This window comes from Hypanus sabinus, chromosome 9 (assembly GCF_030144855.1).
Source record: "Hypanus sabinus isolate sHypSab1 chromosome 9, sHypSab1.hap1, whole genome shotgun sequence".
NCBI lineage: Eukaryota > Metazoa > Chordata > Chondrichthyes > Myliobatiformes > Dasyatidae > Hypanus > Hypanus sabinus.
Genome location: NC_082714.1, coordinates 147677166 through 147695558, shown reverse-complemented (window position 1 = coordinate 147695558; position 18393 = coordinate 147677166). Strand labels below are relative to the sequence as shown.

Here is an 18393-nt window from a genome sequence, read left to right as displayed (position 1 = left end):
AAACAAGGAGATAAAAACATCCCTAACCCAACAAGTGTGTTAGACACAAGAGATTCTGCAGATGCTGGAAATCCAGAGTAACAGACACTACAGGTCAGGCAGCAGCTATAGAGGGGAAAAAGCAGTCAACGCTTCGGGCTGAGTCCTGAAGAAGGGTCTCAGCCCAAAACATCGACTATTTATCCTACTCCATTGATGCTGCTTGACCTGCTGAGGCTATGTCCACACTAGACTGGATAATTTTGAAAACACTGGTGTCGTGTAAGAACGATAGGCGTCCACACCAAGCATTTTTGAAAGTACCTCCACCACATTCAAATGGGTATTTGGGCAAATCTCCTCCTACTGGGCATGCACAGGACACATCTACAGAATACAAGCGACATGTATGGTGTTGAATCTCGCTGTGAAAGTGCGCATTCATGCAGTTACAGACTAGAAAAACTTAAAAGGAAATTGCCAGATGATGGACAGTTGTTTGCTTTCGCGCAGGAGGACTTAAAACTAAAAAAACAAATACTGGACCGTATGGAGGCAACCGACAGGGAGTTCACAGACAGTATGACCTGGCTGACAACGAACATTGGAAAACTAATTAACTCTATTGCATTAATTAAAGTACCTTGTTAAATGTATAAAACATGTCTGCATCAGTGTTATCTTGTATTTCCATACAATGTTACATTAGGCTGTTACACACCTAAATAGGTACCACCTTCATTCGAACAAGGACAGAAAACAGGGAAAAGTGAGTATACCTATTTATTCATTAACTTATGGGTCAAAGTATTTGGTGAGTACATTTTTAACTCTTCTGGCTTCAGTCTCGTTGCCGTCTGTTCTGAAATTGATAAGGTTATGTGGGGGTTGCGTTCAAGAAAACAATGAAATGCCGTGCTGCCGCCACCATCTGTTCCAGCACATCATGACAGCATTTCTAGAAATCTCCGGTTACCCTATCCACACTACTCTGCCCAATCAGCGTTTTCAAATTTACACACTCTGGGGGGCGTTATAGAAAAGCTCCATTTTCGGGGGAGGAAAACATCATTTCAGTGTGGATGGGGGGGGGGGGGTCAAAATGAAGAGAAAAAACTTCAGTTATGGATTTATCCAGTCTAGTGTGGACGTAGCCTGAGTTCCTCCAGTATTTTGAGTGTTGGGTTCGAGATTTGTCTTCAGGTACTGAGGCCCATATAGTAGAAATTTAGCATTGTACTCTGAAACATGTAGAAGACAATGGAGATCATAATGTATTCATTGTCATGGCCAAAAATAAATGACATCCTTTATGTTTAATTATTTCTTAAGTTAGTTTTTCTTACCCTGACTCTGAAAGGGCTAACTAAATTTAAACCACCTAGATCAAAATCAGATTTACGTTGCAAATGCAGCAAGAAGCTTCCTCCAGATCACTAATAAAGTAGAAAGTTTGCTTGCCTCTATAGTGCTATTTTGCTATTGGAACCTCTTCTTTATTTCTTCTCTATACTTTCCTTATACTTCTGAAATGCACTCACTGCAATCTGTAGTCTCTAATTTTCTGTTAAGCAATGTACTTTTGAACTGTCTTAATGAAATAACAATTTCACAATCTACTAAAGGACATGGCAGACTTAATTCTCAAATATGCAAGTACGGGACCTTTAGGCGGATGATGGTAGGTTACCATAGCTGGAAGAGAGTGAGGAGGGGAGGACTCCAAGCCCGGCTGAACCACGAAGCAATGAAAATTCCTCCACCCAGCATCTTGTGAGCAAATGTACAGTTGCTGGAGGACAAGATTGAGGACCTAAGGGCAAGATTGCTGTATCAGAGGGAAATGAGGTATTGCTGTGTTCTGTGTTTTACAGAGATATGGTTTATTCCAAACAATTTAGATTCAGTGATCAGATCCAAAGGCTTTTCAATACACAGGATGGACTGTTCTGTTGACTTGGAGAACTCAAAAAGTGGAGGTCTGTGTTTCGAGGTCTGTATTTGATTTGCTGACTACATCCCTGTTGGCTGAGTCAAAGGTGGTGATGAATCCGCACATAGGAAGGAGTTGGAAAATCTGGCTGAGTGGTTCCACAACAAGGACCTCTCACTGAACGTCAGCAAGACCAAGGAGCTGATTATTGACTTCAGGAGGAGGAAACCAGAGGTTCATGAGCCAGTCCTCATCGGGGGATCAGAGGTGGAGAAGGTCAGCAACATTAAATTCCTCGGTGTTATCATTTCAGAGGATTTATCCCAAGACCCAGCACACAAGTGCAATTACGAGAAAAGCATGGCAGTGCCTTGACTTAGGCACTTGTGAAGACTCCACATGACATCTAAAACTTTGACAAACGTCTATAGATATGTGGTGCATAGTTTATTGACTGGTTTCATCACAGCCTGTCCCTGTACAGAATATCCTGCAAAAATAGTGGATACGGCCCAATTCATCACAGGTAAAACCCTCCCCAGCATTGAGCACAACTGCATGGCATGCAGTCACAGAAAAGCAGTATTCATCATCTCTTCTCCCTGCTGCCATCGGGAAGAAGGGACAGGACCCTCATGACCCACACCACCAGGTTCAGGAACAGTTATTACCCCTCAGCCATCAAGCTCTTGAAGCAGAGGAGATAACTTCACTCAACTTCACTTGCCCCATCTCTGAACTATTCCCACAACCTACGGGCTAATTTTCAAGGATTCCTCATCCCACATTCTCGATATTTATTATTCTTTTTCTTTTCTCTTTCAAATTTGCCCTTTGTTGTCCTTTGCCAACTGGTTGATTGTCCATCCTGTTGGGTGCGGTCTTACATCGATTCTATTGAGTTTCTTGGACATACTGGTATATGCCCATAAGAAAACGAATCTCGAATGTATACGATGACCTATATGTATTTTGATAATGCATTTACTTTGAACTTTGAAACATTTTAATCGAATTAGGTCCTATATTAAATCAGACCAGGCTTGTTTTTAATTTAAATCTACAGAACCACCCATGTTTGAATTAACTTTTTAAAAATCAAAAGAATACTTTGAGGTCTTTGCAATGTCACTCAGTCTTTGAATGCAAGAAGAAATGTTCACGTTCAGAAACAACAAGTGCTTTGCCTCTCTGTAAGCTCTTATCTCCATTTTGCAACACAAGCTTCACCCTGAGAAACCACATGCGGTCCTAATTAAATGTTGAATTACAAAATGGCATGTTGTTTTGAATTGAAGGTAAATAGAGGTCTTGTTTAACAAGTGCTTTTAAAGAATTCTCTGCTGATATCACTGTCTCCAGTGGCATAATCATTTTGTAATTAATTAACAGCAAATGAAAGCCATGTGTAAACTCAGTTTAATGTCTACCTCACCCTTTCTACATATATTCATCATAAGTAAATGTGGACTGAAGGTTATTTCAGGGAAATATGTTCCCAAAGCCAAGATAACTGCAAACTAAACAATGAAGCTGCAAATACTTAAAGGGAAGCAATCCATACCTAGCTCAATTAATGAGCACATTTGCCACACTGGGGATTTTATCTTCAGTCAACATTTTCCTTGAACTTGGTGAATAGTTGCACAAAAACTCAGTATGTTAAGGCTCGAAGAAGGGTACCCAAATAACGCAGCGGTTAGTGCATCGTTACTACAGCTCAGGCAGCTGGAGTTTGTTCAGTTCTGGGACAGTTGTGAGGAGTTTGTACGTTCTCTGAATGTTGTCCCACAGTTCAAAGACGTATTGGTTAGTAGATTCATCTGTCCTGTGACTGGGCCAGATGGGTTGCCTGCCGTCACGACCCGTGAGGATGGATGGACTTGTCCTGTGCTCTAACTCTAAATAAACAAAATCAATGAACAACTACAAAGACTGACAAACAATCCATATGCAAAAGAAGATAAACTGTGCCATACAAAAAAAAACAAATAAATAAGTAAATAATACAGTATTGAGGATATGAAGTGTGGAGTCCTTGAAAGTGAGTCCACAGGCTGTGGAGTCAGTTGAGTGTTGAAGTAAATGAAATTATCCACATTGGTTCAGGAGATTCCTCACCATGGAGCAGAAATACAAGGAGCGTTGTTGCAGGAAAGCAGCATCCATCATCAAGGGCCCCTTCCTATCCAGGTCCTGCTGCTGCCATCATGAAGGTGGTTCTGGAGCTTTAAGTCCCACACCACCAGGTTCAGGAACAGTTATTAACCCCTCAATCCCTCAGGCTCCTGAACCAGACAGGATACCTTCACTTACCCCAACACTTCACAACCTATGGACTCACTTCCAAAGAGTCTGGAACTTATGTTCTCAATGTGTGTGTATGTGCGATTTTTAAATTTACTTACCCATCTATCTATGTATTTATAATTCAATTAATTTGTTTTTTTCTTTTTTTGTATTTGCACAATTTGTTGTTTTTTTTGCACATGGGTTGTTTGTCTTTGTGAGCAGTTTTTCATCGATTCTATTGTGTTTCTTTGTTTTTACTGAATTCCAACTAGAAAAGAATTTCAGGGAAGTATATGGTGACATGTATGTACTTTGATAATAATAAATTTACTCTGAACCCTGGTGGTTGAAGGGCTTCTTGCTTAATCAAAGGCATCTCACAAACTGGTCGGTCCTCACTGTGAATACATTTAATTTAATCTAGAAGAAAGCACAGAAGGCACACGGAGTATGATGAATGGATAATAACAGGAGACAGAGAAGTGCAGGTCAATGGGAATTACTCTCAGCTTGGGGCCATTTCCATCCACCTTATCAGGGAGTGATTTTCAGTGTGAAATTCCTGTATTTAAGTAACGGCTTCCTCACTTACATCCACTATCAGTCTCAGGAAGCTGTATCTCTGAACAGGAGAAAGGGCACATTGTCAGTTTTGCCTGTGTGCCACAGGACATTAACAAATCTGGCTCCTTCTGGGCCCGAACTGGCTGATCTTGTGACAGCTTAGAGTTTTCCATCCACGGTTGTACACGAGAGGTCACAGCAGATCCTTATAGAGTCATAGAAAAGTACAGCAGGGAAACAGGCTCTTTGGCCCATCTAGTCCATGCAGAACTATTTGAACTGCTTACTCCCATCAACCTGCACTGGGACCATAGCCCCATATACCCCTATGAACCATGTGCCTATCCAAACTTCTCTTTAATGATGAAATTGAGCTCATAAGCATCACTTGTGCTGGCTGCATGTTCCATACTCTTAAGACCCTCTGAGTGTAGAAGTTTCCCCTCATGTTTCCCTTAAACTTTTCACCTTTCACCCTTAACCTATGATCTTTAGTTATAGTCCCACCCAACCTCAGTGAAAAAAGCTTCCTTGCATTTACCTTATCTACACTGCTGATAATTTTGTATACCTCTGTCAAATCTTCTCTTAATCTTCTATGTTCCAAGGAATAAAGCCCTAACTGATTAAGTCTTTTCCTTATAACTCAGGTCCTCAAGACCCAGCAACATCCTGTAAATTTTCACAGGGAGTCAACTGCGTTTCTCTCTGTCTTACCAGTGGCAGCATGCTAAGTGGGAATATGTCAGAATTCCCAGTGTAGGGGGATTATTGGGAATTTACACATCAAATTACAGGTTCTCTAAATCAAATCTGCCAACACGGACTGGAAGCAAGCGTTTTCCTTCAATGTCCGGTTGCTGGGTGACGATCAGCAGCCATCTGTGCAGGACAATACCCTGTTTATTGAGCAGAATGTTTTATATCTTCACTCTTTCTCAGTCTGCCTTGCCAGATATGCATTGAAATGATAAAGGTGTACTATCAATGTGTCTGATGATGTTGAGCTATGGCACTCAGCATGACTTTAGTGAAAGTAACAATATCAGACAAAATCTGGTGAAGCAGGTCGTGGGTGGACTGGAACAGTTCTCCAGCTGCCTGGACCTTCATGTAGTCATCACACCCTTGGCATGATAAATACTACCTTTGCCAGTAGTATACTACATTTGGGTTTGTGAAAAGACGGCCCTTATGAGGAACTGAGAAGCAAGAGGAAATAGTGAAGGAGAAAGGGGAAGAGAGGAGATAATATAGAAAATCCCACTCTACCACGAAGAATTAATTCTACTGTGATACCAGTAACTTGAACACCAGTCTCTATTCGTCAACTTTGCTTCCTCACTTCTGCTGATCACCACAGTGCCCAAGTCACCAAGGAAAGCTAACAGCCAGCACAAAATAAATATTTAAAACTAACTTATTGAGTCATAGTCATAAAATACTATGGCACAAAAATGGGTACTTTGACCCATCTAGTTTGTGCTGAAAAATTAATCTGCCTCGTCCCATCAACCTAAAACCAGACCATAGTGCTCCATGCCCCTCCCATCCATGTACCTATCCAAATTTCTCTTAAACATTGAACTCGAACCTGCAGCCACCACTTGCACTGGGAGCTTTTTCCACATTCTCAGCACCCTCTGAGTGAAGAAGTTTCTGCTCATGTTCCCCTTAATCATTTCACATTTCACCCATAATCCGTGGCTTCAATTGCAGTCCCACCCAACCTCAGCGGAAAAATCCTGCTTGGATTTGACCTATATATACTCCTCGTAATTTTGTATACTTCTATCAAATTTCCTCTTAATCTTCAATGTTCCAGGGAATAAATTCCTAACTTTTCCAGCTTTTCACTGTAGCTCAGATCCTCAAGTCCTGGTAACATCCTTGTAATTTTGGCATTCTTTCAAACTTATTTACATCTTTCCTGTAGATAGGTAAGCAAAGCTGATCACAACACTTCAAATTAGGCCCCAACAATGCCTTTCATCTAACATCCATTTAACATTGAATTTCACCATTAGATACAGTAGATAGATACTTTATTGATCCCAAAGGAAATTACAGTGTCACAGTAACATTACAATGGTAACATCCCAACTCCTGCACTCAATACATAAATTTATGCAGGCCCATGCGCTAAAAGCTTTCTTTATGACCTATCTACCTGTGATGCCAATTTCAAGGAGTTGTAGATCTGTATTTCCAGATCCCCCTGTTCTACTGCATTCCTCTTACTGTGTAAAACCTTCTGTACTGTGAAAAGACTTAGGCACATACCTCTAGCTAGGGTGATACAGCACTGGATCTACTGAATATTTCCAATATTAACAAAAACTTAATATCTACAGATTTGCCCTGTTTCAAGGACAAATAAAGAGAGGATGGAGTCGGATGTCTTCCCACTGTGTGCAAATCATATCAAAACTAACCCACACAGGAAATAATATCAAAAACACCCTACAGAACTATGCAAAATCTGAGGTACCCTAGATGTATATACAATATGCGTGGAAAAGACTTTTGCATAGGACTTTACCTTGGTTCATCCTGCAAAAGGGCAATATTTCACACTTGCTTGCATTAAATTCTCTCAGCAATTTTTCAGCCCATTTTTTCAGCTGGTCCTGATCCTGCTGCAAGCATTGGTCGTCTTCCTCAATGTACACCCCCCCCCCCCAATTCTTGGTGTCATCTGCAAATTTGCTGATCCAGCTTACCAGACCATCATCCAGATTGTTGATATAGATGACAAACAACTACAGACCCAGCATGGATCCCGCTGGCACATTACAGGCAGACAGACAGACATACTTTATTGATCCCGAAGGAAATTGGGTTTCATTACAGTTGCACCAACCAAGAATAGTGTAGAAATATAGCAAAATAAAACCAGAAATAATAATTAAAAGATAATAAGCAAATTATGCCAAGTGGAAATAAGTCCAGGACCAGCCTATTGACTCAGGGTGTCTGACACTCCGCAGGTGGAGTTGTAAAGTTTGATGGCCACAGGCAGGAATGATTTCCTATGACGCTCAGTGTTGCATCTCGGTGGAATGAGTCTCTGGCTGAATGTACTCCTGTGCCTAACCAGTACATTATGGAGTGGATGGGAGTCGGTGTCCAAGATGGCATGCAACTTGGACAGCATCCTCTTTTCAGACACCACCATCAGAGAGTCCAGTTCCACCCCCACAACATCACTGGCTTTACGAATGAGTTTGTTGATTCTATTGGTGTCTGCTACCCTCAGCCTGCTGCCCCAGCACACAACAGCAAACATGATAGCACTGGCCACCACAGCCTCATAGAACATCCTCAGCATCGTCCGGCAGATGTTAAAGGACCTCAGTCTCCTCAGGAAACAGAGACAGCTCTGACCCTTCTTGTAGTCAGCTTCAGTGTTCTTTGACCAGTCCAGTTTATTGCCCATTCATATCCCCAGATACTTGTAATCCTCCACCATGTCCACACCTACCCTTTGGATGGAAACAGGATCACTGGTGCCTTGGCCCTCCTCAGATCCAGCACCAGCTCCTTAGCCTTTTTCACATTAAGCTGCCGATGATTCTGCTCGCACCATGTGACAAAGTTTCCCACTGTAGCCCTGTACTCAGCCTCATCTCTCTTGCTGATGCATCTGTTTATTGATTTATCTCGTTGGAGATCTAGTCCGGTCAGCGAGACATCTATTTCCACTCTCTGGTTTCCTCTGTGAAGCCAATGTCTAATCCAATTTATTACCTCTGCTTGAATGCCAAGTGACTGAATCTTCTTGACCAACCTCCCATGCAGGACCTTGTCAAAGGCCTGCTAAAGTCTGCCTTGCCTTCATCAACTTTCCTGGCAACTTTCTTGAAAAACTCTATTGGATTGGTTAGGTATGACTTACCATGCACAAAGCTATGTTGAATACATCTAATCAGTCCCTGTCTATTAGTTTAGTGTTTTTTTAATAAAAAATTCCAGTCTTTTTTTTTGTATGAATTGTCAAGAGGAGTTGTGGTTCTTTGTTTATACACAACAGCCTATCTGTTTCATCTCAATGCATAGATTACTACTCTGATCTTCCAGAGGCCCAACTTTGTCCTTTGCTATCCTTTTGCTCTTAATATATCTGTAGAAGCCCTTAAGGAGAATCACCTTGTCTGCTAGAGCAACCTCATATCTTTTTATAGCCCTCCTGATTTCCTTCTCTAGTGTTCTCTTACCTTTCTCATACTCCTAGAGCACCTCATTTGTTCCTATCTGCCTGTACCTCCTATGCACCTTCACCAACATCTCTCAAAAACCAAGGTTTGCTAAACCTGTTATCCTTGACTTTAATTCTGAGAGGAAAGTTCAGAAGCCGTGCTCTCAAAATTTCACTTTCGTAGGTCTCCTGTTGATCAAGTGCACCTTTGCCAGAAAACAACCTCTCTTAATCCACACTTGCCAGATCCTTTCTGGTACCATCAAAACTGGCCTTTCTCCAATTTAGAATCTCAACTGAAGGGCGAGACCTATCTTTTTCCGTATTTACCTGGAAAAGGTTAGCTGAAATCATCTGATAGAATCAGATTAATTTATTAATGCTTCCTCCCACAGGCAGTCCAACTGCTAAATAGCTGCTCTACTTGATTCTGCTTTGGACACTTTTAACTTGACTTTAATCGACATGTGGCTGTTGTGTTTTACTATTTATTGTTGTGTTTATTATTTAGTTTTGCGTTTGTTATGTTATGATTGCACTTACCTGTCTCATTCCGCCCTGCAGAGCTGATGTACGGTTAGAATGACAATAAAGTTTTTGAATCTTGAATCTTGAATCTATCAGATGCACATCGAACCATACAGTGAATCGCGTCATTCGCATTAACAACCGCCACAAACTAAAGATATGCTGGGGGCAGACCACAAGTATCTCCACATATTCTGGCACCAACATTGTGAAAAAGTAACACAAGCAACAACAACAAGACAACATCAGCAAAGCAGACCCCACACACTCACTACAATTCTGTACACAGAATTAGTCCAATACATTTTTATCCGTTACAGCAAAGCGCCATACAAGTAGCTTCCTCAGGATTGGTGAATGGTTGCTGAGTTGCAGGTAGGAAGACAGCTTATGACATTGGAGGGTGACCTGGAGCAACTCTGAGCCTGGACTAAAACTGCAGCAACTCAATAAAATGACAGAAGTTCAGCCCGTCTCTCTGACAGTCAACAGCAAGGGAACTGGTAGAATGGCATAGGTAGGGGTAGGGGGGCTTGAATCTACTTATTAGAGCATATTAATTCAAAGTTCTATGGTGAGTAAAGGACATTATGAAACTTGGCACAGGTGATCAGACAGATACAAAATGACATTTTGCCAACACAGCCATCAAAAATACAGTTTACAAAGCCCGCTTCCAGATTCTTTGACTGGAAGACACTTAACAAACAAATCTGAATTGAACATTTTAGCAGAAAATCCTGGACCTTCGTGCCCCTGGTAGAGGAAAGTTAAATGTTTGTTTCATTCTGTTTTTAAGGAGAGTGGCTTGCAAACTGTTTTACCCCTGCAGGCAATGTGGCCAGCAACAAAGGATCATAATCACCGATCGTTCTGCATTTCCTGTTCAGAAACCTGTTCAGCTAAGTCAACTGGAAAACCTCGTGTTATTGGGTTTGGTTTCTCTACAAACTGCACACACCCATCCATAGGCCTGTTTTAACACTGCACAAATTGGGAGGCACTTCCATGGCTACCACATGCTGAAAATCCAAGCAACACACACAAAATGCTGTAGGAGCTCAGCAGGCCAGGCAGCATCTATATGGAAATAAAGTACAGTCGAGGTTTCGGGCCGAAACCCTTCAGCATGAAAGATTGACTGTACTTTTTTCCATAGATACTGCCTGGCCTGCTGAGTTCCTTCAGCATTTTGTGTGTGTTGCTTAGTGGTCAAAACTATTGCTTTGGCTGTGCTGTTATTTGGGATGTCTTGAACTGGGACGAATGAAATAAACAGCCTTTTGTTTAAAATAAATGCATATCGATCAGAAACCGGTGCATCCTTACCAGATGTCCAGTAGTCCTGGAGCTTCTTTTTTTTCTTTTTTTTTGGCTGGTCTGCTCCACGTTCAGATTGATGTTTCTCATTTTCAGGTTTAATCTCCTGGATTTCATGTGCTTCTTGAATGTCATCAGCCTAATATGATGAGAAAAGCAAATTCAAAATGGAATATCACGAACAATAAAGCTGTAGGAGCTGCAATTCTCCTTTCCCACCAAAGTTATTTTGGACCATTTTATTGGCATCTAATAAGAAGCAGAATTATTTGCTCCACACATTGAAAATCAATGATCGGATGTTACTGTTGAAACTTCTAAGTGATGACTTCACCATTTTTAATTTTTGAAGGGCTTTTTAAACAGATTTCCTTAAAGTGTTTCATACTGAAAATGAACAGATTCTTTTCATCACCATGGGCCTGATCAAGGGGCTTGGGGTACACACAACCTGTGCTCCGCTACACCACACTCCCTTAATTAGCCATCAAAATAAGTAAGCTTGAATATTTACTCAGTGATCACTTTAGTAGGTACCTCCTGTCATGTCCATCTGCTGCTGTAGCCCATCCACTTCAAGCTTCGATGTGTTCAGAGATGCTCTTTTGCACACCACTGTCGGTTACTTGAGTTACTGTCTCCTTCCTGTCAGCTTGAACCAGTCTGGCCATTTTCCTCTGAACGCTCTGATTAACAAGGCATTTTTGCTCATGGACTTGCCATTCACTGGGCGTTTTTTGTTTTATCGCCCCATTCTCTGTACTTTTTAGAGACTGTTCTGTGTGAAAATCCCAGGAGATCAGCAGTTACTCAAACTACCCCATAAGGCACCAACAATAATTCCATGGTCAAAGTCACTTAGATCACATTTCTTCCCGTTCTGGTGTTTGGTATGAACAACAACTGAACCTCTTGACCATATTTGCATATTTTTAGGCATTGAGTTGCTACCAAATAACTTGCTGTTTAAATATTTGCATTACGAGCAGGTGTACAGATGTACCGATTAAAGTGGCCAGTATGTGCACGAAGGCATCTACATATTTACTCATAATTTAAAGGATGGGTATATATATCCTTCTAAAATCATAGAACTTAGAACATAGAACATGTACAGTATACATCAGTACATACACAGTATGTCACCCCATACAACCTTGAGATTCATTTTTCTGTGGTCATACTCAGCAAATCTATAGAATATAATGCACTGCCTCGGAAGGCAGTGGAGGCCAATTCTCTGGATGCTTTCAAGAAGGAGCTAGATAGGTATCTTATGGATAGGGGAATCAAGGGATATGGGGACAAGGCAGGAACCGGGTATTGATAGACAATAGACAATAGACAATAGGTGCAGAAGTAGACCATTCGGCCCCTCGAGTCTGCACCGCCATTCTGAGATCATGGCTGATCATTCACTATCAATACCCAGTCCCTGCCTTGTCCCCATATCCCTTGATTCCCCTATCCATCAGATATCTATCCAGCTCCTTCTTGAAAGCATCCAGAGAATTGGCCTCCACCGTCTTCCAAGGCAGTGCATTCCACACCTCCACAACCCTCTGGGAGAAGAAGCTCTTCCTCAACTCTGTTTTAAATAACTGACCTCTTATTCTCAATCTATGCCCTCTGGTACTGGACACTCCCAACATCTGGAACATATTTCCTGCCTCAATCCTATCAAATCCTTTAATTATCTTAAACGTTTCAATCAGATCCCCTCTCAATCTCCTCAATTCCAGCGTGTACAAGCCCAATCTCTCCAATCTCTCTGCGTAAGACAGCCCTGCCATCCCAGGAATCAACCTAGTGAATCTACGCTGCACTTCCTCAATTGCCAGAATGTCCTTCCTTAAACCTGGAGACCAAAATTGTACACAATATTCCAGGTGTGGTCTCACCAGGGCCCTGTACAAATGCAAAAGAACATCCTTGCTCTTGTATTCAATTCCCCTTGTAACAAAGGCCAACATTCCATTTGCCCTCTTCACTGCCTGTTGCACTTGCTCATTCACCTTCATTGACTGGTGAACTAGGACTCCTAGGTCTCTTTGCATTTCTCCCTTACCTAACTCGACACTGTTCAGACAATACTCTGCCCTCTTGTCCCAGCTTCCAAAGTGGATAACTTCACATTTATTCACATTGAATGACATCAGCCAAGTATCTGCCCACTCACTCAGCCTATCCAAGTCTCCCTGTATTCTCCTAACGTCCTCTTCGCATGTCACACTGCCACCCAGTTTAGTATCGTCAGCAAACTTGCTGATATAGTTTTCAATGCCCTCATCTAAATCATTGACATAAATCGTAAAGAGCTGTGGTCCCAATACAGAGCCCTGTGGTACCCCACTAGTCACCTCCAGCCAGTCTGAGAAACACCCATTCACTGCTACCCTTTGCTTTCTATCTGCCAACCAGTTTTCTATCCATGTTGAAACCCTGCCCCCAATGCCATGAGCTCTGATTTTACTCACCAATCTCCTATGTGGCACCTTATCGAATGCCTTCTGAAAATCTAGGTACACAACATCTACTGGCTTACCCTCGTCTAACATCCTTGTTACACCCTCAAAAAACTCCAACAGATTAGTCAAGCATGATTTGCCCTTGGTAAATCCATGCTGGCTCGGCCTAATCCTATTTCTGCCATCTAGATGTGCCACTATTTCGTCCTTAATAATGGACTCAAGCATCTTCCCCACGACTGACGTTAGGCTAACAGGGCGATAGTTCTCCATTTTCTCCTTCCCTCCCTTCTTGAAAAGTGGGACAACATTAGCCACTCTCCAATCTTCAGGAACTGATCCTGAATCTAAGGAACATTGGAAAATGATTACCAATGCATCCGCAATTTCCTGAGCCACCTCTTTTAGAACCCTCGGATGCAGACCATCTGGACCCGGGGATTTATTAGCCTTCAGTCCTACCAGTCTACTCATCACAGTTTCTTTCCTAATGTCAATCTGTCTCAATTCCTCTGATATCTTATGACCCTGGCCCATCCATACATCTGGGAGATTGCTTGTGTCCTCCCTGGTGAAGACAGATCTAAAGTATGCATTAAATTCTGTTGCCATTTCCCTGTTTCCCATAACAATTTCTCCCAATTCATTCTTCAAGGGGCCAACATTGTTCTTAACTATCTTCTTTCTCTTCACATAGCTAAAAAAGCTTTTGCTATCCCCTTTTAATATCCTGGCTAGACTGAGCTCATACCTGATTTTTTCTCTCCGTATTGCTTTTTTAGTTAAGATCTGCTGTTCCTTAAAACTTTCCCAATCATCTGTATTCCCACTCATCTTAGCCCTGTCATATTTCTTTTTCTTTAATGCTATACAATCTCTGACTTCCCTTGTCAACCACTGTGGCCCCTTCCCCCTCTTTGAATCCTTCCTTCTCATTGGAATGATCTGCATTTGCATCTTTTGTATCTGCCACTGCTGATCCACTGTCTTTCCTGGCAGGGCATCCGCCCATTTAACTTTGGCCAGCTCATCCCTCATGGCTCCGTAGTCTCCTTTATTTAATTGCAACACTGACACCTCTGATCTGCCCCTATCCCTCTCAAATTGTAGATAAAAACTTATCATGTTATGATCACTACTTCCTAATGGCTCCTTTACTTCAAGATCACTTATCAATTCCTGTTCATTACACATCACCAAGTCCAAAATAGCCTCGTTCCTGGTTGGCTCAAGCACAAGCTGTTCCAAAAATACATCCCTCAGACACTCCACAAACTCCCTATCCTGGGGTCCAGCACCGACCTGATTCTCCCAGTCCACCTGCATGTTGAAATCTCCCATAACGACTGCATTACCTTTAGCACATGCCAACGTTAACTCCCTAATCAACTTGTACCCAATATCCACGCTACTGTTTGGGGGCCTGTACACAACACCCATTAAGGTCTTTTTACCCTTACTGTTCCTCAGCTCAATCCACACAGACTCTACTTCCCCTGTTCCCAAGTCACCTCTTGCTAAGGACTGAAGGATTGATAGTAGATGATCAGCCATGATCTCAGAATGGCGGTGCAGGCTCAAAGGGCCGAATGGTCTACTTCTGCACCTATTTTCTATTGTCTATTGTCTATAATAGTAACAATATCAGGATAATCAGAATCAGGTTTATTATCACTGGCATGTGATGTGAAATTTGTTAACTTAGCAGCAGCAGTTCAATGCAATACATAATCTAGCAGAGAGAGAAAAAATAATAATAATAATAAATAAAATAAAACATAATAATGTATAAAGAAAATCAATTACATATATTTAATAAATTTTAAGAAGTGTGCAGAAACAGAAATACTGCATATTTAAAAAAGTGACGTAATGTCCAAAGCTTCAATGTCCATTCAGGAATCAGATGGCAGAGGGGAAGATCAATCAGAAGACAACAAACTGTGCAAATGCAAACATAAATAAATAGCAATAAATGATGACAACATGGAATAACAAGATAAAGAGTCCTTAAAATGAGATAATTGGCTGTGCGAACATTTCAATGGATGGGCAAGTGAGTGAAGTTATCCCCTTTTGTTCAAGTGCCTGATGTCCTTTGTGTTTATTCTCTCTTATCTCTTCACACATCACATTTTAGATTCCTTTCCCTTTCCTTTGATCAAAAGAAAAATACATGGCCTTTTCCAATTATTCATGGCTACAAATTTCCTGGTTACAATCTAGAATCCTTTTAAAACTCTGAAATTGCCTCTGCAGTGGCATTATTATTTTTTCCATTTTCAGGGATGGACACTTTTTTTGTTAAAAACAACATTTATTCTCTCTCCACGATTGATCTTGAACTAACCACCTAGTTAGATCATATTATAGGGTAGCTAAAGCTGAATGACATAAAAGAACAGGTTTGATTTCTCTAATAATTTGGTGACAAGTGTGGATTTGATTTGGCACAAACCACACATTTCACTGCATGTATCGATATTTTGACGTACATGTGATAAATAAAGCTATTCTTTATCTTCCTTATCTTTAGACTATAATGCATAGAAGGGAAATTAAGCCATTCAGCCCATCAAGGCTGCCCTGCCATCTTTAATCTAGTTGTTACCCAGTCATTGTTTACTGGTATTAGCTTATTTATTCCAAATCATTTCATGTACTGGGATTCTAGCTCTTGTTCCCAAATCAATCATGCAAATCTGGTTATTCTAGTCCAGTAACATAATCACTTTGATTCTGTGACCCAAATCTGTTGCCGGGGCAACTATCTCAAGATGTTCTGAGGCTGAGTGGGGTGGAAAAGGGAAGAAGAGAAATATGATCTTGCTGGTATTCTTTATCTGAATGCCAGTCTTGTGTGTAGGAAGAGCAAATTTCAACAACTCACTTGCGTTGAAAGAAAGAAATGAAAATGGCAGAGAGAAGAATTTTGCTGTAAAACAGGCAACACACACACAAAATGCTGGAGGGACTCAGCAGGTCAGGCAGCATCTATGGAAAAGAGTAAACTGTTGATGTTTCAGGGCGAGACCGTTCATCAGGACTGTGCTCTTTTTCATTGTTGTTGCCTGACCTGCTGAGTTCCTCCAGAATTTTGTGTGAATTGCTTGGATTTCTAGCATCTACAGATTTACTCTTGTTTGTTGTAAAACAGGTCTGGTTACATCATTGCATTCTGGCTACTCTTTGTTCTAGGATTTCTTTTGTTAGTTTGCAACGTACAGTACCTCTACATTTATTAATCTTGCACAATGCTAAAGACTGTACAAGGGCCAGATCCTCAGAAGATTGCAAAAATTTGGCATGACATCTAAAATGCTGAAAAACTTCCAGAGATGTGTGGTGGAGAGTATATTGACCGGCTGCATCACAGCATGGTATTGAAACACTATTGCCCTTGAACAGAGAATCCTATGAAGGGTAGTGGCCCAGTTCATCACAGGTAACGCCTTTCTCACCACTGATCACATTTACATGGATCGCTGAGGCAGGAAAGTAGCATCCATCATTAGAGTCCCCTGCCACACAGGTGATGCTCTCTTCTCCCACTGCCTTTGGGAAGAAGGTACAGGAGCTCAGGACTCTCGCCATCAAGTTCAGAAACAGTTATTACCCCTCAACCATCAAGCTCTTGAAACCAGTGGTGATAACTTCACTCAGCTTCGCTTGTCCCATCAATGAACTGTTCTCACAACCTATGGGCTCACTTTCAAGGGCTCTTCATCGCATGTTCTTGATCTTTATTGCTTATTTATTTATTATTATTTCTTTTTTTCCTGCACAATTCGCTGCCTTTTGCTCACTGGTTGTTTCTCTCCCTGTTGAGATTGACTGAGTATGCCCACAAGAAAATGAATCTCAGGGTTTTATAAAGTGACATATGGTACTTTTACAATAAGTTGACTTTGAAATTTGAGACCATACTTCTGGCTTGTAGTTCCTGCAACCTCAAAGTAGAATTTACATATTCTCCCTTGATTACATACATTACTCCCACATGCTCTAGTTTCCAGAAATGTGCCGACCGGTAGGTTGGTCACTGTCCATTAATCCTTGTATAGGTGGCCGGCAGGTGAATCAGAATGGAGAGAGAATAGTTTACAGGAGAATGGAATTGATGGGATTACTCCGAGAGTCAGAAAAGCCTTGTAATCTATTGATCTCCTATTTAGCACTGAAACTAACTACGTTAATCAATTTTCCCTGTATATGTTATTATGCATACCAGATTTAAGACCATAAGAGACAGGAGTAGAATTAGGCTATTCAGCCTATTGGTCTGTTTGCCATTTCATTCCCATGGCTGATCAATTTTCCTTCTCCTGCCTTCTCCCCTGACTTATCACTCCCCAATCAACCTCCAAGGTACAATCACACTGTGTAATATTAGCAACACATTACAATCTAATTTTAATTGCTGCTCTATCTCACCCTATCAGAGAAATCCCCTTTGTTCTACCCATTGCCCTCCGGTCTTTTTCTGCTGTCTGGACTAATTTGCCCGTCTTTTTCTCAGTTCCAATGAAGGGGTCTTGGACTTGGAGCAATCAACTACTTTTCTCTCCACAGGTGTTGCCTGAAATGCTGAGTCACAGATTCACAGAGTCAGGGAGAGATGCAAGCACAGAAATGGGCCCTGCATCTCTTTGAGTCTGCGCTGACCTGCAAGCCTACAATTTTACGTTAGTCCCTTCCAGATAATTAATTCACCCCACTTTCCCATTAAAAGGAATTTCCTCCAGCATCTTCTATTTAATTATAAATAGTTGCTGAATGACCTTGCTACTTACAGCAATTACTTATCTGAATTCAGCACTCCTTGTGAGAGTCTGATCAACTGTATGTCAATGAATGAATCAAAATAAGCTTGGCAGGCAGGACAATGACATTCTGTGAAGTGTTTGGAGTTTAAGAATAGGGAGATTTTGTTATACAGGTGTTGGTGGGGCCACAGGATATAGTAGAATTGGAGGGAGTCCAAAGGAGATTCATCAAGCTAATTCCTAGGATATAAAGGTTGTCCTGTCAAGAGAGGTTAAGCAGAACACAGAAGATAAGATATGAGAAGATATGAGTAAGAGTAAGTCACTCAGTCTCACAATGTTTCC

The 18393-nt window shown here is 41.3% G+C and overlaps 1 protein-coding gene across 1 annotated transcript in view; it reads right to left on the bottom strand.

Moving 5' to 3' along the window:
* Nucleotides 1-18393, bottom strand: part of LOC132398940 (uncharacterized) — a 98750-nt gene that overhangs the window by 2943 nt on the left and 77414 nt on the right. The window contains exon 15 of the mRNA XM_059978776.1: nt 10824-10953. Coding sequence (XP_059834759.1) covers nt 10824-10953 — 130 coding nt within the window. The remainder of the gene's footprint in view (nt 1-10823; nt 10954-18393) is intronic.